General features: G+C 38.0%; 1 protein-coding gene across 4 annotated transcripts in view; it reads right to left on the reverse strand.

Annotated features, from left to right (window-relative positions):
* Positions 1 to 361: 361 nt before the first annotated feature.
* Positions 362 to 26,858, reverse strand: part of TTC8 (tetratricopeptide repeat domain 8) — a 45,435-nt gene continuing 18,938 nt past the window's right edge. For 3 of the 4 annotated variants that reach the window (XM_073242003.1, XM_073242006.1, XM_073242005.1), the window contains 8 exons: positions 21,606 to 21,691; positions 17,608 to 17,695; positions 16,294 to 16,404; positions 7,089 to 7,228; positions 5,722 to 5,896; positions 5,291 to 5,413; positions 2,714 to 2,797; positions 362 to 971 (listed from right to left, as the gene is read on the reverse strand). In XM_073242003.1, the coding sequence (XP_073098104.1) occupies positions 855 to 971; positions 2,714 to 2,797; positions 5,291 to 5,413; positions 5,722 to 5,896; positions 7,089 to 7,228; positions 16,294 to 16,404; positions 17,608 to 17,695; positions 21,606 to 21,691 (924 nt within the window). In that variant the 3' untranslated portion in view covers positions 362 to 854. The remainder of the gene's footprint in view (positions 972 to 2,713; positions 2,798 to 5,290; positions 5,414 to 5,721; positions 5,897 to 7,088; positions 7,229 to 16,293; positions 16,405 to 17,607; positions 17,696 to 21,605; positions 21,692 to 26,858) is intronic. The other variant, XM_073242004.1, reaches the window with a different exon arrangement.

Consider the following 26,858-nt stretch of genomic DNA (forward strand, 5'->3'; position numbering starts at 1 on the left):
CCCTGTCCCTTTAACATACTGCCTTGTATGAACATGTTCATGAAAGTTCCACTAAATATGGAAGAGACAAGTTAAAGAGCCTTTCCAGAATTTTACAATGCATGGTATTGGGATCTCCCCTAATCTTCTCTGGGCTGTCCACAGGTGATTCCTGGCCTATGACTCCATTTCTAATCCTGGTAGTCTTATGTTAACAAGCAATATCCTATCAACAGTTTCTCAGGAAAAAAAACAAAATTGGTGGTACATCATTTCAAATGCAACTAGAATAAAGATTTGATTTCTAAGATTACTGCTTCTGAAAAACTTGTTTCATCTGAGATGCTTAAAATAAAAACTCTTGAAAAATAACAGAATGATGGTGTTTTACACAGATTTATTTGAAACTATAATATATAAAAAAGTATAGAGTGTCACAAAAAGCTTTTGATAAATAGTTTGAAGTACAATTTTAAGCTCCAAGTAAAGTCTCTAGTTGGGATAAATAGACACACTTTGAGCCATAAAGTGCAATTTAAAGGCAGATTTCAGATCTCTTAAGCTACATGATAGCTAATGGCCAGCTTAAGGACATTAAACATGTGCATTTATAAAAACTTGAGGAAATTCATGAAAATATTTTGTAAACATTATAAACAAACTACCATGTAATGCAGAAGAAAGTTTCATGCTCTACTTACAAATGTTTAAATCCTGTCTTTTACAATACTATCAAGTTATTTATTATAAAATTTTTATTACAGTCTTGTTTAAACTCCTTTTGTCATCTTCATTAATATAAAGTACAGGTTTGTGTTAATGCACATTTTCCCTTGTCTAATGCCCTATCATTAGAATATTTGACCTACGAACAATCAGAGCGTAGCAAAATGCTGCTTTAACTGTTTAATTAAAAGTTGGGTATCCACATGATCTGGAAATGCTGCTTCTGACTTCTGTGCAGCAACATAGCTTCTCTGTAGATCTCCAATCTGTAAGAAATACCAAAGTAATACCACAGAAAAAAAATGAGATAAAAAAGATAAACAATCAGCACACTAGAAACACAAAGGGTTCTTTAGGGTAAATTGTTGGATTATGATACTTTGATTTTAGACTTCTTTCACCTAGATTACAGTTCCATCTTCTGCTCCATTACAGTTGTCTAGTTATGAATTCATAAGCCTATGTTTTCCTTCCTGTCACTGATAGTATTATAAAAACAGAGTAACAGTTGCCTGCTGAAACAGCCGCTCTATGTAGTTTAGGAAATCCTTAGGACAACAATTTGTAAGATACCACAAGGACATCTGTTTAGGGTATTGCCTTTTAGACAGAAAATTCAAGCAAAAACTATTGTATTTAAAAATACAATAACATCCTCTGGGAGGTTTTCAATGGTGCTAGCACAGTAATGTTGGGAAGATACAGTTTATAAGGTTTATAAAGGGCTTTATAAGTTATAAAGGATGTCTCTGGTTTTCAACAAAGTTTGTCTTAAAGTCCTGTCCCATAGAAAACCACACACACAGTATCTGAATCCATCAAATGTACCTTGATTCATGTATACATTGCTAAAGAGAGAGAGCTTTTTAGTGTGGGCAAACAAAAAAATCTAGATAATTCCATTCTGGTAGTTTTTTGTGACACGGATATAGACTAAAAGCATGTTTTCTTTTTTAAATCAGCATTTCTTTTTAACATACTATTTCCTCTTATGGAAGTAATATCTCACTTGAGTTATATGTTATTAAGTGATAATATTCCTGAAAGCAACAAGTGAAGCCTTTATGGTCTAAGTGGCAGCACAGTGCAGTGGGAAACATGTGGGCATGACCAGGAACTGGGCATGAATTCTACACCCGCCTCTGCCAGGTGACCCTAGGGGAGACTCAGAAGCTCTCCATGCCCTGGGTTCCATGAGAATAGAAGATGCACAAGGTAGTTTTTGTCAGTTTTATTCATTGCCAGTATCCTCTGTGTACAACAGTGGCTAGTACAGAGCAGAGAAGCTCAATGAATGAAAAAAATCAGTACAAAGAAAGAGGTTAGGCGGTGAAGGATGCCTCACTGCGGTGCTGGGAGAACTAGAGAGGGTGTAGCGCCTGGCACAGCAGCTAGCACTCAACCGGCATGCAAGAGTGACAACTTACGAATGACAACTTCCATCTTAAAGGAAGGTTTCTAAGTAAAAGCTAGTTATTAGATGTCTTTTGTTTTCTTATCATTAAATATGGCACATGACTCCTTTTAGCTCATGGATATTAACTGACTTGTAATACAGGACTGACAGCTGCATTTTTCCCATAATGCTCACAGCTAAAATAGTTTTCACTAATATCCCTAATTTTATAGTGATCATGACACAGACTTAGTGGCAATATGATTTACAAATAATATTCAGGATTTCCTTGCTGTAAAAGCCAATTACTAAATCTTTCCCCAACCAAGAGTTGCTTAATGAGTATTTTTTCAATGACTAAATGTCATACTTTTTAAAACATAGAGCAATTCTTCTGCAATCCATAATGGTGTTAAATCCAGTCAACATTCAGTGCTAAACTTTGTAAAGTGTATTAAACTATCCCTTAAAGTGAAGACATATGTATACATAATAACTGTTACAAAAAGCATTTCTTTCAGGAAGTTATAGTTTGAATTTCTTTATCTGTACTTTTTGTAGAACAAGAAAGAAAAAGAAACAGATCAGATGATAAATTGATAAAGAGAATACCTTATCAGAGATTGTTGCAAAATTAAAATGTGGCTCATACATATGGGGTGCTAAAGATGATGCAGTTTGTAAGAGTGCTCTTGCCTGTGTTTAAAAAAAAAGGAAAGAAGAAAAACCAAAGGTATATGAGCATTTATTAGCATTACATTTGTGATTTTTATTTTTGTAAAAGAATTCTTTACCAGGATAGGACCTTAATAAACATGATCTCTGATAAATACAGATAACATTCCTCATGAAATACGACTTAGTATAATTAAATCTTGACAGCTTGCCAACATTATATTAATAATAAAATTTCAAAATATGGAGAAAATAAGAGAATTGAAAACTTACAATAGATTTAAAGTTATATGAGTATCACTGTTTTTATGAAGTTTATATTTCAGTGTGATATACAACTCAAAATATAATCCTCTTGAAAACAAAATAGTCGCTAGTTTCTGTTGCTGTGTATTGATTAGTAGGTTTTTCTAAGGTGACAGCAGACCAACCAAAAAGCCTTAAGTTCCACAGTGAAGTACCTATTACACTGCTGATCTGAAAATGACAACTGAATGCAACTGAAAATGACAAGCTTTCTGTTCTCTAAAGTACTCAAAAAACAAAATTTACATCATTTTTGTCTCAAAGGATCATACACTGCAGAGACCACTGAGGGACGTGAGATGCTCACACATTCTTTGTTAAGACCACAAACTCAGTATTCCAAGCTGCTGAATTCTAAGTATTCCTCCAACTTCGAGCTAAACCCAAAACCTCTATTCATGACTTGAGAACAAATTTATGTATTTTTTTTATGGAAAATAAAATAACGGTTCATAAACAATGGTGGATATTAATTTTTTTGTTTTCTGATTAGCCAGCGGTTTTCTCTTCCTTCTGATTGAAATGCAATTTTGAATTATAAAATGGGTTTACTACCATGAAACCTTTCACCAAAACATCTCAAATTAATTGTATACTAGAGAAACTACAATAAGTAGGAGGGAAAGGAAATCACCAACCTGGGAATAGAGAACATCACAAAAAAGCACTTGCTTCATCCGCACACAGGTAAAGTTCCATGACAGAACAAGTTCCCATTTTAGAGTACTTAGTTTTTGTTTATAAAATACAAGTTCTTCTCACATACTTTGGGGGAATTTATTAAATAAAGGCAACGTCCAAACATGTTGCTTTCCTTGTTTTGTTAAAAGGTTGTCATTGTACTTAGGAGACCAGGTTGGAGGTTAAGGTCACTATGTCTGTGACCTTGGGTAAAGTTACTTACCCTTCTTGAGTCTCTGTTTCCTCACCTCTAAAGTCTGGATTGTAATAATATCTACCCTTGATTACCACTAACATCACATGAGTGTATTTAGCATTTTAAACTTTATGTCATCATCATAATAAACTTACTAAGCATCTGCCATGTGCTTAATAGTATGATTCCACTATGCCAAGTGTCTTACATGCCAGTCCTCACAAAAACACTCTCAGGGACTGTTATCTCTCTACTTTATATATTGCCCATTCATTTCACAAATATTGCCTGAGCACCTACCATCAGCTAGGCACTGTTTTTAATGCTGAAAATACAGCAGTGAGAAGACAGAGAAAGCCACTACTTTGATGCAGCTGGCATTCTAGCTTCTACAGGAAATGCAAGGGTATTCTGACAAATTGTAAGTACTGTGAAGAACACAACAGGAGACATGACACTGCCTGAGGGCTCCTTCAGACTGATGTTTGAGATGGCCTTTCTAAGGAGGTGGGCAATTAAATCTGAATGACGGAAGGAAAAGCCATTGCAGATCTGAAAGCACGTTCCACAGGCCCTAAAGGAAGCACAGGCCCTGAGCATCTGCAGAGCAGCGGGGCAGCCCCTGTGTTTGTAAGTTGGTGGGAAAGTAGTGGCAAAAGGTATAGATGCAGAGATGACATGGGGCCTGGAAGGCCACGGTTTGAATCCAGATTTCCTAAGTGAAAGGAGAAGCCTTTGGAGTAAAGTAGTAATAAACATATCTTGTTTCTTTAAAAATCCCTTCAACTACTTTGAGGAGGATGTATTAAAGGCTACAACTACTTGCTAATATAAGTGGAAACAAAAAGACCAGACAGGAGGCTCCTTTGGAAGTCCCGGCAAGAGGTGGGAGCAGTCTGGAGAAGGGTGGTGGGTGTGAAGGAAGGCCCCACGGTCAGGATGTGACTCAGTGGGGAAGAGCTGACGGAACTTGCTGAACACGGTGGGGGCTTGGGGTGGCAGGGAGAGGCAGCAGAAAAACAGAGGTTTTAAGGGCAGTCTGAGGATTTTTGGCTTGAGCAGCCGGATGGTGGATGGCAGGCTGTGGATGGTTGAACAGTTCACTAAGATGGGCAAGACTGGGAAGGCGCAGGTTTGTCCTAATACAATCCAGTGTTCTTCTTTGGATACAGAAAGGTTAAGTAATTTGTCCACTTCAGGAATACGTGACAGAGCCGGATTCAAACACAGGCCGGTCAGACTCTAGAGTTCATTTTTAAATTATAAAATGTAAATGACTACACAGGACAGCTGTTCTTTGAAGAAAGCACACCGTCTACCGCACCACTGACCTGCTCGATGTGGCCTTTCCGCATCTCCAGCACGGCCAGGTTGTTGTAGGCCTCAGCGTGGTTATTATTGTTGACCAGAGCCAGCCGGAAGCACTGATGAGCCAAGTTCGTATCCCCTATGCCCTACAAAGCAGAAGTACATATTCTCATTCACAAATCCATATGCTTCCCCCGGCGGTCTCTTCCCTTCATTGCTCATATAAGTCTTTTCTGCTACCACAGAAAAAGCAACAAGGACCCATCATAGGAATCAAACATGAATTGTATGAGAATTTGACCTGTGGATATAAAATGAATTATGGTGACTCCTAGGAATCTCTCAATTGCTGTGTAAGACAGCAGCCAAACCTGGATGCCTAAACCTGAAAATTTCTTCAGACTAACTTGTGACCACCTTTTCTAGAACCAGAAATTATTTTAGAGAAACATACCACAGCTACATGTCCCAAGTTGTACCAGACATCAGCTGTCTCCTCTTCGTTTTCAGCCAGAGAAAGGGCACGTTCCAATGAGGTCAGAGTCATATCATACTGCTGGGCATAGAAGCAACACAGCCCCAGATTGTTGAAAAGCTGGCAGTTATAAACACCCATCTGCAGGAGTCGCCTTTTTGAAAAAAGCACACATATTTTGGTGTCAGACCAACTATATAAATATTAGGACATATTTTTTTTTACCCAGGGATGAATTCATTTTATAATTTTTAACAAAAAGAATTTAAATAGGAATTTAAAGCAAATACCAAAGCAAGTCTTCTTTAAGGGCCCGTCATGGGAAATGTGTCTGGAGGCAAGGTCAAAAACAGCTTAACATTTTTTTTAACTCAAAAGCTGTTACAGAACCAAAGTAAGAAGTAAATAGTCACATAAAGTGAAATCTACATTTTTTTGCTTCATATTTTTGGTGCCCAAAGATAAACTCCTAAGACCTTCTCCTCTAATTTGAGGACTATGTGTAGCATTTACTGTCACATTTTCAGCTGAGCTGTGTGCTGCTTATGGTTATTGGTATTTTGTGATTTAGCTGTGCCTGCTGACCTCCAATGAGTGTCCACTGTGGAAGTCAAGACCATCAGTGGATCCCTGTGTTACCTCTTACTTTCATGCTATAGCTCAAGAAGCTCATTTTGTTTCTATGTATCATTAATCCCAAGGGACAAAGGACAAGAGAGCTTAAACCAGCAAATGAAAACCCATACCAGCTGCCCTAAGGAACCCTTGACCCACTTTGCAGGTGGGGGAGCAGAGTCAATCTCAGAAACCATCTTTAGGATAAAATAAGTATATGCTCAGAAGAGAACCAGAGAACAGAACTTACTTAAGACTTTGAAAAATAATTTGGACAAGAGCTCACAATACTTCACCAAACAGGGGATCCTGTTTCAGGTCCTCGTTCAGGGCCCAGAATCTGGGGCCCACTGCTCTTTGCAAAATTCATCACTATCTCAGCATCAGGGTTTTCATATTATAAATAGTGGTATCAGCAGAGGCAGTAGTGGTGGGAACTGCTTCCAGAAACTATTAAACTATTACTGATTGACGACAAAACAGCTAATTCATACAATGACATGGTGTTAAAACTCAATTCTTCAGGTGTGTTTCTGCAAGGTGCCAAATATCTGGGGATTTCTAAATTACTAGATGACACTTTGATGCTTGTAAAACATCGGGTGTTTGAATTTTTAGTGTCATATAGACATGGCCTGCACATTCTCTCTCTATGCTGTCATTCCATCTTCATTACTGTTTCACCAATATTTCACAGGAAAGTAGTTCTGCAAATTGACTGGGAGGCGCACCTGTAAAAGCGGAGTGCGATTTCTGGTTGATCAGAGTAAAAGTGGTTGCTTCCAATGCATGCAATAGCTTCCACGTGGGTATTGTCCTGTTTTAAAACTTCTTTGTAGTATTCGGCTGCTGATGAAATATTGTTCATTTCCTATTCTCCATAGAGACAGAAAAGCAATAGCTGTATTAATATTGCCAAGAAATTACTTTTCTCCGATTGATTTTTGTCAGCTCTCCAACAAATTGAGAGCCCACCATGTGCCAGACTCTGTCTAGGCTCTGGGGACACGATATGAATAAAAAGATGAAGTTCCTGTCCTCAAGGAGGTTACCGCTGGTAGGGAAGACAAACAGAGGAGCAGCAAGTAATACAATGGCCGGCAAGGGTAAGTGATGTGAGGAGAGAGCGAGGTAAGGAGGGAGAGGAGAGGGAGGGAGGGTGCCTTCAGAGGGGGTTGCGGAGAAGGTGCCATGTGAACAGAAGTCTGAATGAATGCGGGTCCTGAGCTGGGCACATCCGGGGGAAGTGCATCTGAGCAGAGAGAACGCGCTTGTCACAGACGAAGAGCCACAGAGGCGAGGGGGGCTGCAAAGGCGGTGGGTTGGAGGGACGCCAAGGGGATCCGAGAGGTGGCCAGGGGCTTGGTCAGCCATAGTAGGAGCTTCAGGTTTTTTTCTAAGTTGATGGAAAACCATTAGATAGTTAAGAGCAGGGGAGTAACATGATGATTTAAATAACTCGGTGGCTACACAGAGGATACACCAAGATGGGGAAGAACAGTAGCAGGGAGACCAGCAGTGGGCATCATAATCTGAGAATCATAAATAAATGCATTTAATGTCACTAAGGAATGTCATCTCTCTCAAATCCACCGCCAAGGCCACTTCACGCTCTCATCCTTCATGAAATGTCCCTTCTACCCTCACTTGACGCAGCTCTCTTCTGCCTCTCAACTTACATGACACTGTGTGAACCACTCACTTGTTCTTATATATAGACTGTTTTTGCAAGATTTTAATCATAACATATTTTATCAATTCTAAGAGACTCTACTGATTGCAAGAAGCACCACACAATGCTTTTTTATCAGACAGAATTTTCTTTGTACATCCACGGACTTTGGTTTCGGTTGTTTTCAATTTAAGGACTATTTAGAGCAGTTTTAGGTTCACCGCAAAATTGAGGGGACAGTACAGAGATAAATGCATTTCATTATTCAATATAGAACACTACACCCATTAATATTAGTACCAGTCTCTTCAATATTAGCAATATGAAAATAGTTTTGACCTTGGGAGCCCCTTCAAAGGGTCTCACAGACCCCCAGGAATCCCCGGACCACACTTTGAGACATGTCGATATTAAAGTGGTATTTGAGATGCTCTCCCCACTCCTCCTCACTCATTCCCAAGGGGCAGACTGAGCCCCTTGCCTCAGCGCCTTCTGGGTCTCCCGGAAGCCAAGCTGACTCCAGGATGCCCACGCTCTCCTCCCTGCTTGTGGAGCAGGCTCTCCGGAGTGGAGGTCTGCGGTTATAGGGCCACGTCTGTGACAGGGTGACTATTCTCTAACTCAGGGCAGAACACCATTCAGTCCTTCTGGTCATAGACCTACAGCCACGCGCTTCAATTCAGCTCTTGTCAGTAATAAAGTCAACAGCTTATCCTCCCTGTGTCCGAATCTTGTATCCATGTCTTAGTTGGTTTTCAACCTGGAGTGACGAGCACAAGTGTTACTCACTAGTCCCGTAAAACCCCAATAAAACAGCCACAGGTGGGTCCAGACTTATGCCTTATGTATTTTTTCACATGCTTTATATTTGCATTTTTACTTAAAGTCCTACCTGGACTTTAAGAGAGGAGGCTTTTTCATTTATTGCTTACAGCTGAAAAGTAGCTAATATTATTTTCCAAAACAAAGGACTGTTGACATATTTTTTAATTAATTATAAGTTCATTTTCTCCTGAATTTTATACTGCTTTTATGTACAGCTATTCCAAATATTCTTTAATATTTTAAGAATGTAAGAACCCATTGAAAAACATGAAAAATAAAGAATTTCAATAGAAGTATATTCTCTACTTTCAGGTAAAACACAAAAGAACTTGAACAAATGAATATCTTAACTCACTCCCCTGAAGTACCCCCACCACATATACCAAATCCTTCCTGCTACAGACTGAATGTGTCCCCCCAAAATTCATATTGAAGCCCTAATCCCCCAGTGTGACAGTATTAGGAGGTGGAGCCTTTGGGAGGCAATTAGGTCATGAGGGTGACACTGCCATGAAAGTACTTACTGCCTGTGGATAAAGTGAAGGTTCCTATGGCCAGGATCCTCACCTGAACCTAAACTACGCGATGATGTGGCTGGCCTGCTGCTAGGCTACCGCTTCCACACCCCAGGCAATGAGCTATCATTGCACTGTATAGAGCTGGGCCCAGTGCTCTGGGCGGAGGCAGAGACGCTAGTGCTCAACCTACCGCTGGGAGAACAAGCCGGGTAATAAACCCTTTCACCCCAAAGAACATTTTACTGTCATTTCTTTGGTCACACTGAATCCATAGCAAACTTGCCTGGGGCTGAAACCCATTGGCAAGACACTGCCCTTCAAGAAGAGACACCAGAGATGATCTGTCTCTCCACCTGTGAGAGTATGTGGATGTCCATCTGGAGACCAGGAAGAAGGCCCTCAGCAGGAACCAAATTAGCCAGCATCTTCATCTTTGACTTCTCAGCCTCCAGAACCGTGAGAAACACATTCCATTTTCATCACCCTGTTTGTAGTATTTTGTTACAGCAGCCTGAGCAGACTAAGACATTTTCCTTCCAAAGAACAATTTCCACACTGAAGCACAACCTGACCAGGGAGCACTCATGGCCCCTGAAGCATGGGGCCCACGACATGACTCCTCTGGTTTCCCAGGCGGCAGCACTCCAATGTGCGGCCTCAGGGTCCCGGCTGCCCACGTCGGGGTATCAGTCAGCTCAGGCTGCCACGGCAAGACACTGCACACTGGGTGGTCAGACGACAGAAATTTATTTTCTCAGTTTTGGAGGCCAGATGTCCAAGATCAAGGTGCCAGCCTGGCCTGGCTTTACGAGGACATCCTGGCTTGCAGAGGGCTGCCTTCTCACTCATAGGGCAGAGGGAGAGTAAGCTCTCTGCTCTCTCTTCTGTTAAGGGCATTAATTCCATTAAGAGGGCCCTACCCCACCCCCGACTTCATCTAAACCTAATTATCTCCCAAAGGCTCCATCTCTAAATACCATTACACTGGGAGGTCAGGGCTTCAACGTATGAGTTTGGGAAGGACAGCTTAGTCCACAGCAGGGGGCACCAACCAATGCAGAGAAGGCTCCATCCTGAATCGCTAGTTGTTCCAAGGCTTCAGTTCTATAAAATTACCTTTGAATGTTTGTGGTACTTGATTGATGGCACAATTTATGTTAATAATTTATAAACTAATTTATGTTATCTTGAAGAATTTTAGACTGAAACTAAGTTATGTTTTTGGCAACCTGATAGGTAGTTTTAAAAAGTTATTATTGTAAAATATGTGTTCATGTTAAATAAACACTGCAAAAGGGTATAAAATGAAAAGCAGAAGTCCCCTCCCCAAGTCCCAGTCAGCAGAGGCTCTGCTAATAGTTTCCTGAGTATTCTTCAAGAGATTTTATTCACATATATGCACACACACAGGCATGCATGTTTTAATCATAAACAGAATCATTGTACACATTCTGATATGCCATTTATTGTTTTGACTCTGACTGTCTTGTGTCTTGGCTCTTTCCCTATCAGTACAAAGGGCTCTACTCCATTTTTTTCTCTGCATAGTTTTCCATCAGTATATACACCACATTTAACCAGCCCTTTTTTGATGAATTAGTTTTTTTTAACCTAAAAAAAAATACTGTAAAATCATCCTTGTACATATCTTGCACACTTATATGAAAACAGCCTTAAGGAAAATTCCTATAAGTAAACTGCTGGACTAAAGAGCATGCACCTTTAAGAATCTCATCAGTAACTGTGAACAGCCTCCAAGGGCTGCACCAACACACACTCCCTACAATAATGTTCCTCTACACACTTGACAACCCTAGCGTCTCGTCAATGGGTTTCAGCCCCGGGCAAGTTTACTATGGATTTAGTGTGACCAAAGAAATGACAGTAGAACGTTCTTGGGGTGAAAGGGTTATACCCAACTTTATTTCCATGGTGGCAGGTCAGTCAGTAAAATCCCATCCCCTCAGAGCAAGTCTGTATGCAGGAAGCCAGTCTCTGCCCCTGGGCCTCTGTCCTCAGAGCTGCCACCACTCCCGCCTCTGCTCTGCTATCCTGCAGCCTTGCAGCCGTGCCACTGTGTCGCCCAGAGCACTGGGCGGAGCTCTTTATATAGAGTCAATAACAACATATTGCCCACATGTGTGTAGTGAGCTAACCAGCCAGGGCCAGGGGAGAATCCTGGCCACAGGAACTTTCATTTTATCCTTACATAGACACCATGTAACTTACCCATTTTTGTCAACCTGATTAAGTGAAAAGTGGCACACTGTTCTAGCTTTTATGTCTTTATTCTGACTGAGGTTAGGCATTTAACATACCAATACTGATATTTCTTTTTCTGTGAACTGCTAAGTCATGTCTTGCCTGGTGTTGTCCTTCTATTATTGGTTTGTGGGTATGTGGGGACTGGGTGGGAGGCTGCCTGCCTGGACACAAGGAGCTGGAGGCAGAGATGCGGCTCAGAGTCCTGGGTGCGGACTCTGCTTTCTCCTTCTAGATGAAATGAGCCTGTGCTGATGATGTTTTCAGTCCAAACCCCAGGAAAGCCCAGCTGTATAAACATTCCCTTCAGAGCAAAAGCATAGACGGTTTGCTTAAGTTCTCCCAAATGGCGTCACCAAGCTCCACGAAAGGGCAGTGGTGTAGCTGACATGCAGCTGGAATTGGGCTGCTGTGTCACCTCTGGGGTGGCTGTACTTGCATCGAGACGGTCAACAGCTCTGTGTAAGCTGGTAGGAAAACAAGGGCCTATGAAAAAGCCATGCCACAATTCTGAGCCACAACTGCTCCGAGGAAACACCTAGTTTCCGTAAGTTTTAAGTTTGTGTGCAAGCACCTTTGTGTGGGTGTGTGTAATTCTCCACCAACCTGCAAACCACCTGAAATCCAGCAATTTTTAAGCAATGTACAGATTGAGGAAATTAAAAGTTGTCTTTTGTCTGTCTCAAGTATGGAAAATATTTCCCCTGTTTGATATTTTTACTTTTTTTTTTGGCTTGTTCTGGTTTTACTTGTATATGTGCTTTTACTACATAGAAAATTTTAACTTCTCAAATTTATCAATCTTTTCTAATATGGCTTTCTGACTTTGTGTCATGCCTAGAAAGGTTTTCCCATTCCAAATTTATACAAATAATTCATTTGTATTTTCTTCTGGAACTTTTATGGTTTTAAATCTTTGAGTCAGCTGGCAGTGGCAGATTCTTTTAGTATAAGAAATCATTACTCATTCAGCTCTATTTTTTATCTGTTTAATAATTCAATTGGTTTAATAGACAATATTTATCACATTATAAATTTTCATATGTATGAACAAATATAGATTGTTTTGGCCCTTTAATCTATTCCTGCATCAGAACTGTTTAAATTATAGTAGCTCCAAGTCCATTTTATGAATGTAGATTTTTAGAAATATTTTCAAATACATAAATGTCACTTCAAGTATATAAATAATAGTGGTATCATTTACATGATTTTTACAGTGGTTATTTTTGAACCAATTCACAAGATACTAACTATATAATTAGATTTTTAGTTATTTAAAATAAAGTTACAAATAACTTCAGGAAGTGAATGTTGCAGTGATTCTCAAACTCTTACATCAGAAACACCTATTGAACTTGTTAAACCTTCAAAAGCCTGAGTTCTACCATCTAGGACATCTGATTCAGTACGCAGAGGATCAGAGGACTGGCCACACTTCTCAAACATTCCCTAAGTCATTTTTATACACAGTCAAGTTCGAGGGCCATTAGAATAGTATTTCCTAGGGTAACGTTTCTCATCTCAAACACCTTGAACAAAGAAGAGCTCAAACAGACAACTTGCCTTTTGGGTGGATAAACAAAATGCCTCAAGAAAAATTAAAACCACAACCAAATAAATTTAGGCAGGATAAATCATTTTAAACGACTTTCTCTACAGAACAGTGAACAACAGGCAGCACAACATGCTCATGTAAAAACTGGGAACATTTAAAAGATACCAGACCAAAATCAAAGTGATAAATAAAGAGAATACAAAGGAGGAGAGTCTCTCCAGAGAAAAGTATGATAAACCCACAACTGCTCAGAGGAAACACCTCGTTTCCAGAAGAAAAACCCCTAAAGGCATTTGGGTTGTAAAGCTAAGGAACAAACTTTACTAATTAACTCTAAATCCACAGTCCCATAAAGAGAAAAAGAACATGCAGGATATCTGTCTTTTTGTAAACTTCGGCCTAAGGGAAATTGACTATGTAAATTCAAGGAGAAATACTGCATCTGACTCTTTAAAGTTTATGCTTAGCTCTGTTTTCTTTTTTTTTTCATTGAGGTAATACAATAAAGTGCACAAATCTTAGTGTCTAGTTTGATGAATTTTGACATGCACATGCACTCATGTAACCTTTACCCAGACAAAGATGGGCTTAGTCCTTGAGCGCACCAATTGTGGATGACATACCGTCCTCACAGCTATGAGGCTTTCCTCTCCAATTCTTTCCTCCTTTGAGTGCCATGCCATTCTACTTTCTCACAAAGCTGTCCACTGCACTCTTATAAAAGGGAATGTTCCTCTAACTCCTGGCCAGACCCGGAGCCGGAAAAGAAAAAGGTAACTGATTAGGGAATCTGCTCCAGAGCCATCTCATCCCAGCCACAGCAACAGTGCCTGTAACAGAGGCTCAAAAGGAATTCTTCTGACCAGCAGCCACGTTAATTCCCCAGCTCTCTGCCAGCAGTTCCTGCCTAACAAGAGAAGTGCAGGAAGACGTAAGTGTGTACAAGCAGAGCCCAAAATGTCAAAGGGCTCGGATTGTATCAAGATAGTCATCACTGCGCATGAATTACACTGCTTTCAAAAATCAATTCTGTTTGATTTCCTATCTAAACTTGGTCAAAATTTTGTTTGTGTTCAATTTTAGGGCCACACAAGTAAGAACAGAGATACGACATAGCATTTTCAATGAATAATCAAAGTCTTCTATGTTTACCAAAATTATATTTCAAATGGGGAAACAATCTTTTTAGACAATTTAAAAATATAACCTGCTTTTTATTTTAAAAGCAATGCATGCTCATTACAGAAAATTTGGAGAAAGTATAAAGAAAAAAATAAAAATCATTCATATACTACCATCCAGATATAGCAACTGTCACTGCCTTCCATTCTTCTTCTAACAAAATAAATTTTAAATATTATTCCCTAGCATTTCAAGGAAATTAAAAGAGAACAGAGATGTTTCTTGTAAATATTCGACTTTAAGTACTAAACAGTAAGATACTTTTCTAAAAAGTGACAAAACAACTGAAATGAAGAGATTAAACTATTTACAGATGATGAGGATATTACATAGGAAATCTAAGAGAATCTAAGACATGAAAACTTAAAAGAGTATTTAGCCAGGTTGCTAGAAAAAATTTATGTATTCCTTCTCACCAGAAATAATCAAATAGAAAATGCAATAGAAAAAAAAAAGATTCCATCCACAGTGATTCCCTAGAAATAGATCTGTGCAGAACAGAGTTAACAGAACAGGTCTGAAACTGCTATTCTTAGAAAGGCCTACTTGCAAGCCTTTCTAATGGTCCTTAACTGACATCTAAAAACTTGGTGGGTTCCCTCTATTAATATAAAACTCTCCTCAGATGATACAAGTGGCTCACTACCCCTTCCACTGTTTGTACAAACAATGTGGAATATAAACTTGATGTGGTGCATGAATACATGTGCTTTATTTTTTGGAGTCTGGAATCTGGGTACATGACAGGCAGAGGATGCCTATACAACAAGACCCCAGCAGTGACCTCAGATGTCAAGTCTCTCATGAGCTTCCCTGACAGCAATTCACACACATTGTCACAACCTGTTCCTCAAAGAATTAAGTGTGTTGTATGTGACTCTACTGGGGGAAGACATCTGGAAGCCTGGTTTCCTCTGAACTTTGACCCATGTGCCTTTTCCTTTTACAGATTTTGTTTTGTATCCCTTTGCTAAAATAAATGTTGGCTGTGAGCACCACTGTATGCTGAGTCCCAAGTCCTTCCAATAAATCATTGAATGTCAGAGTGGTTCGGGGGACTCCTAACAAAACATCTTTATAGAGCTAATTACAAAATAGTCATTGAAGCACAAAAGAAGACCTAAGTAAATGGAGGGTTGTATCTTATCAAGAGTGGGAAGAAAGGCAGCTCCCACACCGTTTATATATTTAATGCAATTCCAATTAATATGTCTGCAGTAGTTTTTTTTTAATGGTTCTTGATAAGTCAATTCTAAAATCAATATGGAAAAGCAAAGGGCCAAAAATAACCAACTGCGAAGAACAGGTGGCAGAATCTGCCCAACTTGCCATCAGGAATTACTGTAAAGCTATAGTAATTAGGCAGCAGGGAGGCTCTCTCAATGGGGCTTTTCATGGAATTTGACAACATGGCTCTAAAATTTCTAAGAATGAGCAAAAGTTGAAAATAGCCCAGATATTCCTAACAAAGATGAACAAAGTGAGCTACCACATAATATTACAAGGCTACAGGAGTTAAGATGGTACAATATTGTTACAAGAATAGAAAAACAGACCAAGAGAACAGAATACAAAGCCCCAAAATGTATCTACTATCTATACAAAAAAACATTGATATTGGACCTTACAGACCTTGGGAAAACAATGTGCTAGAACAAACAGCTGTCTATATAAGGGGAAACTAGATCCCTATCCCATGCCATCCTCTACAATCTTCTGTATGTTTGAAATACTTCAAAATAAAGACTTAGTGTGACTAAATGCATATGCTAAAATATCCTATTCTATTGGTAAACCACAGGCTACCAATCATAATTTTAAAAATTGTTCTCCTTGCTTGGACCCCAAGGGATGATAAGCTTACTGAAGTAGCATGAACCTCAATTTTACATCAACTTTTTGAATAATAAAAACCTTACCTCATAGATCCTGGCAATTCCACAGAGTAGGGTTACTTCTCCTGGAAACGTATCTAAGCCTTGTTTAAAAAGATTTAAAGCAGTCACAGGTTGATCCAATGAGATATAAACCTAAAAGCAAAACGCATTTGAATAAAAGTATTCATTTTTTAAAAAACAGTATTTGTTATGACAAGTTTGTAATCATTGTCTAGTAACAAATTATCTCCTAGACATCACAGTAAAAAGTTGTTAGAAATGTGAGCATTAATTTCAATAATGATGTTACAGTTTTCTCTCCACATGTTGTATATGAAGCATTCATTTATTTATCCCATCAGTAAATGCTTATTGTAGGCTTACTATTTTCACAGAGACTGAGCAGTAACTAAACAAGAAAGGAACAAGGGAAGATCTTAGAAGAGGACAGGCATGAGTATGTCTATATGCTGGCACTGAGGAACCAATTATGAGACTGAAGGGGAAGATGCAGGAGAAAGGATGAGCCGTGGAACACGGAAGTCTGGGAAAGAGCAGCAGTGGAGAGCCTGGGAGAAGGTGTGTTAAGAAAAGGACTCCCAGAAACAGGAGAAACAAATTGTGAGCAATGGAGTCAGGGAGCTGAGAAACTTAGCGCTTAATGGCTTCTACTGAATTAAATACTTCAGATGCAGGCATGGATAAACGATATACCTAACAGAAATTTCTAAAATAGAGAATGACAGTTTCATGTAAGATTATGACATGCTGGCTCTTAAAAGCCAAGTGACCCTGAAAAACCTACTTCTCCTCTTTAAGTCTTCTTTTCCTGAGGAGTCCAAAGGAAATGTGAAACCCTACCTTGCTGGGTTGCTATGAGGGTTAAATTACACTGCATATGGAATGGACCTGACACAATACTTTACACTGAGTAGGTGCTCAATAAAGGGTAAATGTTGTTTTTGTTATTATGGTAAAGTCAAGAAATAAAGGACCTACATAAAAACAATGCCTGTTCTCTACAGCCTGCTTAGGTGGGAAATGAGTGTGTTGTGGACAAGAGGGACCCTCTGGGTCTGTTACCCATGGGTGGTAAGATAGTGGCATTTTCTCCTGTTCTAATCAACAATCTTTCAAAGGAGTTTTCTTATTTCTCATGGCAATCAACTTCTCCTGAGACAGCTACCCTCCAGATATGTCCCTACTTTTCCCCTTGCTATAAAGAAAAATAAGTATGAACACCTTAACTTGCCAAATATTCTTGAAGAAACTGGCTATTTTCCCCATGCACTAACCAGAATTTAAACATTTACTCTGAGAAGACAGAATTGACTCAAATTAAGAATAGTTACTTACTTTTGCCAAGTAGAGAAATGTATCTACCATTCCCTGCTGCTTCAGGGCTGATTTAAACTGCTTTTCTGCTTCACGATACATTCCTAGCCTAAGAACAGCCATTCAAAAAATTAGACATTCAACTTAAAAATAAACACCACAACACTTATTCACACACTAAGGATATGAACAGAGGTAAACTGCATCTCAAAGAGTAAGCATGTACTGAAGAAGGTAATGTCATACACATAAATTAATATTAACATGCATGTTTATAAAGTTTAGCAAAAAGTTGCCTATCGCCCATATTCACCGTCTGTCCAACCCTCAGAATGGCATGTGAAGAGTCCGTGTGAAACCTAGTCACAGCAGGACTAGGTAAGCCCGTAGCTGCCAGTGAGCCAGGGCATACCAGCTGCCCTCCCAAAGAGCTTAAGATCAGCTGAACATATGGCAGAGACCTGAATACGTGCTCAGGGTCTCCTGTTTTACTGGAAGAACTGAAGGACAACATTTCTTTGAAAACATCTGCTCTTGGACAAAAGCCCATTTTTAACGCCCTTCTTAAATAGTTTATGTAAGTAGTAATAGCCACTTGAGGAATAGAGCCAGACCATTTTATTACTCTGGAAACATTTTCTTTTCCTTTTTAAGTCTCTGATACTGATTGTCCTAGTCTAGGAATTTGAGATTTGTTCCTTGCACCCATTTCTTTTGCCCAGGGAACACTGTGTTACCACTAAATTAATCATTAAATTTATTTAATGGTTATAAATTTAAATAAATAAAGTTATTTATTTAAAGATCTGTTGGGCTTTCTCATAACTACTCATCTTAGGCACTTTATAATGCTTTTATTGTGCAATAAAGTCAGAACAATATACAGAATCTTCCATTGTGCTACTTTCATTTAAAGGATTGAAAGAACAGCTTTGCTTTTTACCTAACCTAAGCCTCAACCACTGGTGTGGCCCTCCCCAAATAGCTGTTGGAGAAGTAGGATTAAAGGGGTTAAAAGTGACCCCAAAAAACTGGCCTAAAGTTAGAGGATGTGTGACACAGCCGAAGCCGCCACCTCTTCAAAGATCCCACAGCTTTTACAGGGAGTATTCATAAAACATTACCAAAGAACTCTGAAGTTATGAACAACAGAGTATTTATATACAAAGCTTCAACTGAACATTCAGGTCAAACATATGCCTGAAGTTCAGTCAGTCACTGGATACCATGAACACTTAATTATCCACGAGAGTCTGTATATTTTTATCTGATAAATTATCTCTTTCCAAAAATGATTTAAAAGGGATTACAATAAAAAGACAAAGTAAGGATATGAAAACAAAAATCAATTTAAAAAAAACACAAACTAAACACAAGCAATAAAGGAATCAGAGCTATTGAGCTACCTGGAAACCAAAGAAAAGAAGGAAGAATGAGTCATATGTTTTTTTTTATTACTGCATCTTCAAGAGATTAATTTCTTCTAGTACCACCAAAAAGGAATTTACCGCATGGGCTCTTGTGCAAAGAAAATGGGGTGAGCCATGTAAAAAGAAAGTTTAGAAATAATGAAAACATCAGTCAAATTTGTGAACATGAGCCAATATCAGAGTCAGACCCAGAGATGATTCTCAACAACCGCAGACTTTTTCTCTCTGATTTAATTCAATAAACACTGTCAAACACCACATGCACACACAGTTCATGATGGTAAGGAGATGCAGAAATGAAGATAAAAACCACATTCTAAAGGTACCAATAAAGAGTAAAACAAAACATGTTCACAAATAATCATATTATGGCCAATAAGAAAAATTAAAGCGCTTTTTGAGCACAGAGTAGGAATGAACCAAGACAGTGTCAGAGAGGAAGTATCAGGCAAGATTTTGCCAGCTAGACAGGGTGGAGTAGGGGTGAAGGGGATACCTCAGGGGGAGACAGGAGTAGGGGTGGAGGGGAGCCCTCAGACAGAAGCAAACTATCAGCATTGAGCACAGAGAGCAAAATGCACGGCATGTGGGGGATGCTGAGCTGTCAGGTTTCACTGAAAACGAGGACACAATAAAGGTGAGAGGCATGGGCAAATATGCAGGCTGGCACAAGAACATGGATGCCATACCTAAAATCCAGGCTTCATTCAAGAAGTAGTGAGGTTAACCAAAGAATCCAACAACAGCTGCTCTTTCACAACAGTTACTCTGACAGAGGTATTTAGGAAGGACTGATGAGGCAAGACAACAGAGGCAGAAAACCCAGACAAGCCAATGCAACAATTCAGACAAATGGCACTTAAAGCCAGAAGCAGGGCCTTGAAGTGGGAATGGATAGGAAGGAACAACCGTGAGAGCTACTGCAGAGGAAGAACCAGTAGAACTTACTGGTTAGGAGCAGAGACACAAGCCAGTTTGGCACTACATCCTCTGGTAATCCACCCTTGATCTCTCCAGTCAAAGTCAGGGGCTTTCTCTGGGCTCCTACTGCACCTCCCACTAGCTTCCACCATCCTGGGAGTCATGCTTGTAATTGTTTACTGTCCTCTGTCCCCCATTCAACTGTTAACCATTTGAAGGAAGGGACTGTCTAATAAAGATTTGTAACCTCTGTGCCTGTCAGAGTAGCTGTTCATAAATACTTTACGGAGTGAGTGAACTAAAAAATGAATGAATGCTGAACACATAATAAAGTTGATAAGCTATTAAGGAGAAGAACAATAATTAATATGACAAAGTGCCTTCCATTAAATGCCATCCTATATGAATAGCAGAAGGTATCTGAATTGTGCTTTTCTTTAATTATTAAAGATTTCTGGAGGTTTTGCTTAAAAGCTAAAGATTCCAAGATTTTCTTCAGTAATTATATTCCTAAAAGTTTAATGTTTTAGTGGCCTAAGATTACCTTTTAGCAGAAAATACTTCCTCAATCTAACAGTAGGAAAAAATAGAATTCTATGTGAAATATCTAAATGGAAAATAGTCTTAATTTCAATGGAAGACTAAGCATCATTTTTATTCTTACAGTGTCTGACTAACAACTAAACATATTGAAGGATACCCAAGGTAGCCAATCTGCCTGGTTTTTGAATAATAAAAGACATGGTTATTTTTGTAAAATACAACTGTTCACTTGTCTCTATTTTTCAAATGTTCCAAGTGCATTTCAGTATCAAGCAGCAAGTTCAAGATCTACTGGTTGCTGTGTAACAGTTGTAAAAGTAATTACAATTTTTCTGATGTCTCAATTAATTTGCTTAAAATGTGCTCAAACATTAAGTGAATTAATGTAAAACTATTCAGATACATAGAGAAACACTGAAATTGTGCAAACAGTAAAAAACTGCCATCAGAATGCTGAGCTCCAATTTCTGTTCTGCCATTTACTAACTATATGAATGTGGACAAGTCATTATCTTTCTGAGGCTCCGTTTTTCTCATCTGAACAAAAGGCTAATAATAGCAGCTACTTCCAAGGTGCTGTGACATTTTAATGACAAAATGTAAAGCTATCTATTAACTGTAAAGCACTTCACATATGTGAGTCATCAGTGGAAATAAAGAAGACATAGAGCCAAGAGGAGTGCGGTGGGAATCAAGAGATTCAAATCTAGTCCCAGGTCTGTTACTAATTAGGTCCTGCTGCAAATCACAGCCTCTCTCTGGCCTCAGCTTCCTCATCTGGAAAAGGATGTAGGATCTGATGGTCTCCAAGATTCCCCTTCCCAGCTCTAAACTTCTACATTCTAAAAGCAACAGTTCTTAGTGCTACCATGTGGCTAAGTAAATGCTTTCTCAAGTAAGTCAAAGAGATCATTCTCATTTCTTATATAGAAATCTAACGCGCCCCCCAAAAAGTTATCAAATTGGAGGCTCTAAATATGTTGCCACTTCTAAACCCTTCACAAATAATTACCCGTAGTAACGTTTTCCAAGCTGCAGTTAGAAATCTAACTGGCTCCCAAAAACATTATCAAATTGGAGGCTCTAAAATATGTTGCCACTTCTAAACCCTTCACAAATAATTACCTGTAGTAACATTTTCCAAGCTGCACTTTCCACCACCAGTCCTTGTACTGAGAATGCTCTGTGGAAAGGGCAGCCAGATCCAAAGCCTTTGAAAACAATTCATTTTAGATTAGGATTTTATTCTCTAACAATAAACAGAAACAATAAATAATGAAATAAAGCACATAATTAGTATCAATCAAAACATGCATTAGAAATCCGACAGAAGCTTAAGTTGTTCATGTTTCCAGATGGCCATGCCAATTTTCCCTAAATAGTCAGTTCCAGACCAGAGGGCTGACAGCAAATGAGAAGCAAAAATTGATCAAAGGGAGGCAGATGTATAATATATCTGAATACAATTTTAATATATAAGGTATGAAATTAATATTAAACAACCAGAAATGTTTATCCTCTGCCTACCATTGGTAATTGTCTAATGATATAAAATGCCTCTAACCTCAGTGGCAATCAAGCCTTTGGTGTGTTAACCTGGTCCAACTGCAGGCCCCACTTTAATGACAGATGTAGAGAAAGAGAGAAAAATCCAAAAGCAGACAGAAAAAGGTTTGGAAAATGGGAGCATGAAGAGCAGAAGGAGTGAGGGTATGTGGGCAACCACTGTCTTCACCAACCATTGTACCATTATTCTGACCTCACCTTACATTCCAGTAATTCTAAGTCAGACTTCCGTTTGCTGCAGACTACAAAAGATCTTAATTGCTTTCATATTTGATGTCTGTTTATCCCTTTCTCTCTAATGTCCTACAGTTTGTTCCTTCTAGTGTTTATCCAAGATTGGACATGAGATGACTAAATTGGAAGTAGGATTTTATACACAGGAAATGGAAACCATTTGGACAAAGAGGAAAGCAAATTAACCTTTACACAAATCTGAAGCTCATGTAAAAATTTGGTGAATAAAAAACTTAGGTTAATGGTTTTAAAAGAACTCTGATTTCTTAAAAAAAATTTCTTATTCTTTCTCTCAAGGCTGAAAAGCTTTTATTCTTTGGTCAGTGTTAATATAATCATGATATCCAAGAGCTCAGTTAAAGTAACTCTTAGATTTGCAGTTCTGTTATCTCAAAATGTATCCCATATTATTGTGCATTTCTTAATATGAACTCTTTTTGAAGTGAAATCTCAGAAGAATGCCTTGATTCTCCTACTGCAAAATTAATAACTTTTCCTTGTGTTTCCCATTCTCCCTCGCTCTAGGGGAGATATCTAAATATGAAAAGTATTTATTTTAAAAAATGGTGTCACCATGCTGAGGTTCTAATAGACTTGAACAACCAACATCTAACTTGAAAGCTATGTAAATTAAGAACAAGCCACACACTACTTTTATAAGCTTGTTTTTCTTTTTTTCCTCTAAGCCAGGAATAAAAATGAAAGCAAAAAGTAAGGAAAAAAGTATAACTTCAATTAGCATTATCTTGGGAAATACTAGAAGAACATTTTCAGTCAGCTCAATTCAAGAGTACATTACAAATATATGAACATATTACTATTTTAACTTCATGTTTATAAAGACCTTTTCCAGCAAATAGATAATACTCATTCTCATGTTTAATATAACATTCAATTTTTCAGAAAAATGTCATTCTTAACTTTTTTACCTAGTCTAATTTCCCAAGGTTAGATTTAGTGCTTATCACAGGCTGTTGATTTACAGATACAGTCCTGAAAAGCTTTCTATGTAGGACCCCTGTTTGTGCTAAGCCAATTAAGGAAATTAATATGAATTATTGATATGGAATAAAAATGGTAAATAAATTCATTTTGATGGCTATTCTTTATGTGAATCCTGAGGCTGCACTAGGCAAAACTATTAGTGACCATTTCAAATGGACCTTAAGTTCTCTGAGGACAGGCGCCCTTCTTACTCATCTCTGCTGTCCTGGGATGTTGCCATGTTGCTAGGAGGCACTCAGGAAGTATTTGTTGATTGAATCAGTTCTTTGTTTCCTGATTTATATTGAACATAACTTAAAGATCAAAGAAAACTGTCATTGCAAGACTCATAATTAAAAGCTATTAAAATTTTATAAATGTTAAAGTGATGACAGACGATGTGTATTTCTTTAAAGTCTTTCCCAGTTTTTTAAAATAAATGACCACATACTTATTATTTAAGGATCTTTGAATAATTTAATCAATATAATATCTAGATATTAATAAAGTCCTAGAATGTCATATAAAGGCCATAAGTTTATAAAAAGCCCTAAGTAGAGGCGATCTTGACAGATCTAGGCAACATGTTTGTGAATACATCCAACTGAGCAGCCCAATGAATTTCCTAAGTAACAATGCTTCAACCACTAATGTATAAAAATACAATTATCTTTTTACTATTGTTATAGTTACAACAACTTCAGGCTGATGAAGTTAAAGTGCATACAGAAATAAAGATTCCAGAATCACTAACCCACAGGTCACTTTAGTTTCATCAATTCTGCCAACACTGCACCAAAAGGCACAAGGAGAGAGGAAAGGGAGTTATCAAGAACTCAAAGGCAGAAGTACTGTTTATAAACCAACTTTACTTTTCGTAGTATTTACATATTACTTAATAATATTCTCTATAGTTACCTACGTGAGAACCAGCAACACAAAAGACTCTTCAATTTTGTCAGTCTTTCCTCCAAAATTGGAAAAACCATTAAGAACTCAAAGAAACATAGTTTTTCATGGAAGATTGATCTTACTCTTTCTTAACATTTAAGTGCCACCTCATGGTATTTTATTTGTCAATAATTCTCTATACTTGTGTGAAATAGTTTATTTAAAAAGAAATTTGGAAGCCACCCAAAGTAATAACAAAAGCATCTTTGACTTCTTAACCATGTTAAAAAACAGAATTCCTTTCTTCTTTTTCCAGCTAAAGTTACAAAACATACAAAACGAATAACAATATATGCTTTGCGCTTGTTATCTAAATCCTTCTTCCATTCAGAAAATAAAATTTGTGGTAAAATCCAGAATGACATTTTAATAGAACAATCTGATCCATAACAGACTATAATGATGTGGCAAGCCCATAACAGAGTAAGAAAACAGACACACGGCATCTGTCCTACTCAAACTCCTAGCATCCATCACAGCACCAATACATAGGCACACAATAATCATTGCTTTAAAGAATAATTCAATCAATTAAAATCAATCAATAAATTAATAAAAAGGAAAAGAGAGGAACCAACAATTTGTGCTTTTCATGAAACAAAAAGAAAACAAATAGTTTTAAGTTCTATGAAATAGTACATATGCATTCTGGTAAGCAGATTAAAATATTAAGGAGGGTACAATTACAAACATTTAATTTATTGTTGCCCCTAAACTGTAGTTATATTTATAAGTGAAAAGTTATTATAACATTATTATTGAAAATTTTGAAAAAAAAGAAAAGGTAAAATTAGATAATCTCCATTAGGGCCATAAGGAATAGCTTTTTCTTTTTCTTTTTTTTCCCTCACAAGAGATTTTATTATCTGAAAGAGAGTGGCTGCCCCAGAGGGAGGTGGGGAGAGAGACAGAGAGAGACAGAGAGAGAGAGAGAGAGAGAGAGAGAGAGAGAGAGCACGAGAGCAGGGAGAGCAGGGGGACAGAGAGACAGAGACAAAGAGACAGAGGGCAGCCGAGGAATAGCTTTTTTTATTGTTATAATCCAAGCTGCTGGCACAAAGTGGGCATTGAACAAATATGTGTAGAATTAATACATCTTAACCCTGTAATATTACCTGTTTCCATTTTTAGGTAATACCTTCTAGTATCTGTCATTAATATACATGCTAGAATTATAATTCTAACTGAACGGTGTACTTTTGTTGGCTTAACATTATAAAATAAATACTTCTCATGTTTCTGCCTAGTTTCTATAATTATGGTTTTTAAAGCCTGCATAAAATTCCAGCATGCGATTTATTGTAATGTGCTAGACTCATCTTCTGTCACTAAACATTCAGGTTGCTTTCCAGGTTTTTGTTTTTTACTACTCTAATTAATGCTACAATGAACATCTGAAAATATGGCACTACTTTTTGATACAAATTCTTGAGAAGTGAAATGATAGGAACAATCGAGTAACTATATAGCTACCTGTTAAATATTATCATATTGTTTCTCACATTTTTATACCATTTAAAATATCATCTATAATATGAGTATAACAATTTACTCCATTCTCCCTAGCACTTGTTTTCAAATTTCATATATGGAAAATTGCAGGTCCAAAATTTCTTTGATTTGTATTTTTGTTGCTACTGAGAAAATACATCTTTAATGTACTTGTTTCCGGGCATTTTCTCTAATGTAATGATTGGGATATTTCCACACAAAATTTTCTAACAAACTCAGATCAGCTCTTTTATATCTGACAAGCGCTAACAATTTTCAATCTTGCTTATGTACATTTTTACTCTTCTTTTGTCCTCTTACTTTGGGTTTGGTTTTGTTCGCTATACAGATACATATAAATGAACAAGTCTTTTTCCTTTGTGGTTGCCTCACAAACCCAACAAAATCTGTGAACCAGTGTATTATTTGCTAGTTTAAATTTTTTAAATTCTTCACTACTCAAAGTCTAAAAGAAAGTGTTTAAACAAATTTTCTCAGCACTGTCAATTAATGAAGTATAAGGATTTATTTCAAAGAGTCAGAAATTATACTCCATGTTGCTTGTGCCTGTATTGAGACTGTATTAAGAGACTTTCACTGTTCCTAAGAGAAAAAATATAAAATTTATAAATGGGGCTTCCAGTTTCAACAGTATTTTGTATTACTTCCTTGTTGTGAGATACATTTGAGTGTCATTTATGTTGGGCCATGTCTCTAAGTCCTGGATTTCTTTCACTTAGCCAGGAGACACACCTCCGCATTTGTTTGCTGCCCGGCGCTCTGGCCCTCAAGTCCTGTTTATGCTCTCCAGCTCTATTTTCCTACATTAGAAGGCCTAGCATTACAGCCTTCTATTAATCACTGGTTTTCAAACTATATTCTACAGCAGTCATTTTTCAATTCCGGCTGAAAATTAGCATTGCCTGTGGAGCTTTTATTAACAACAGATTTACCAGATGTACCCCTGGGGATTCTGATTCAGGAAGTCTAGCATAAATCCAGAAATCCATTATTTTAATATTCCTCAGGTAATTCAGAAACTGATTTAGGAACTGCCCAACAGTCCTTCAGAGGCAGGAACGCGCACGGTGGGAGGAGCCAGGAGGAGACCCAATAGGTGGATCTCAGTCTGCTTTTTCTGCTTTAATTCAA

This window comes from Manis javanica, chromosome 8, assembly GCF_040802235.1.
Source record: "Manis javanica isolate MJ-LG chromosome 8, MJ_LKY, whole genome shotgun sequence".
Classification (NCBI taxonomy): domain Eukaryota; kingdom Metazoa; phylum Chordata; class Mammalia; order Pholidota; family Manidae; genus Manis; species Manis javanica.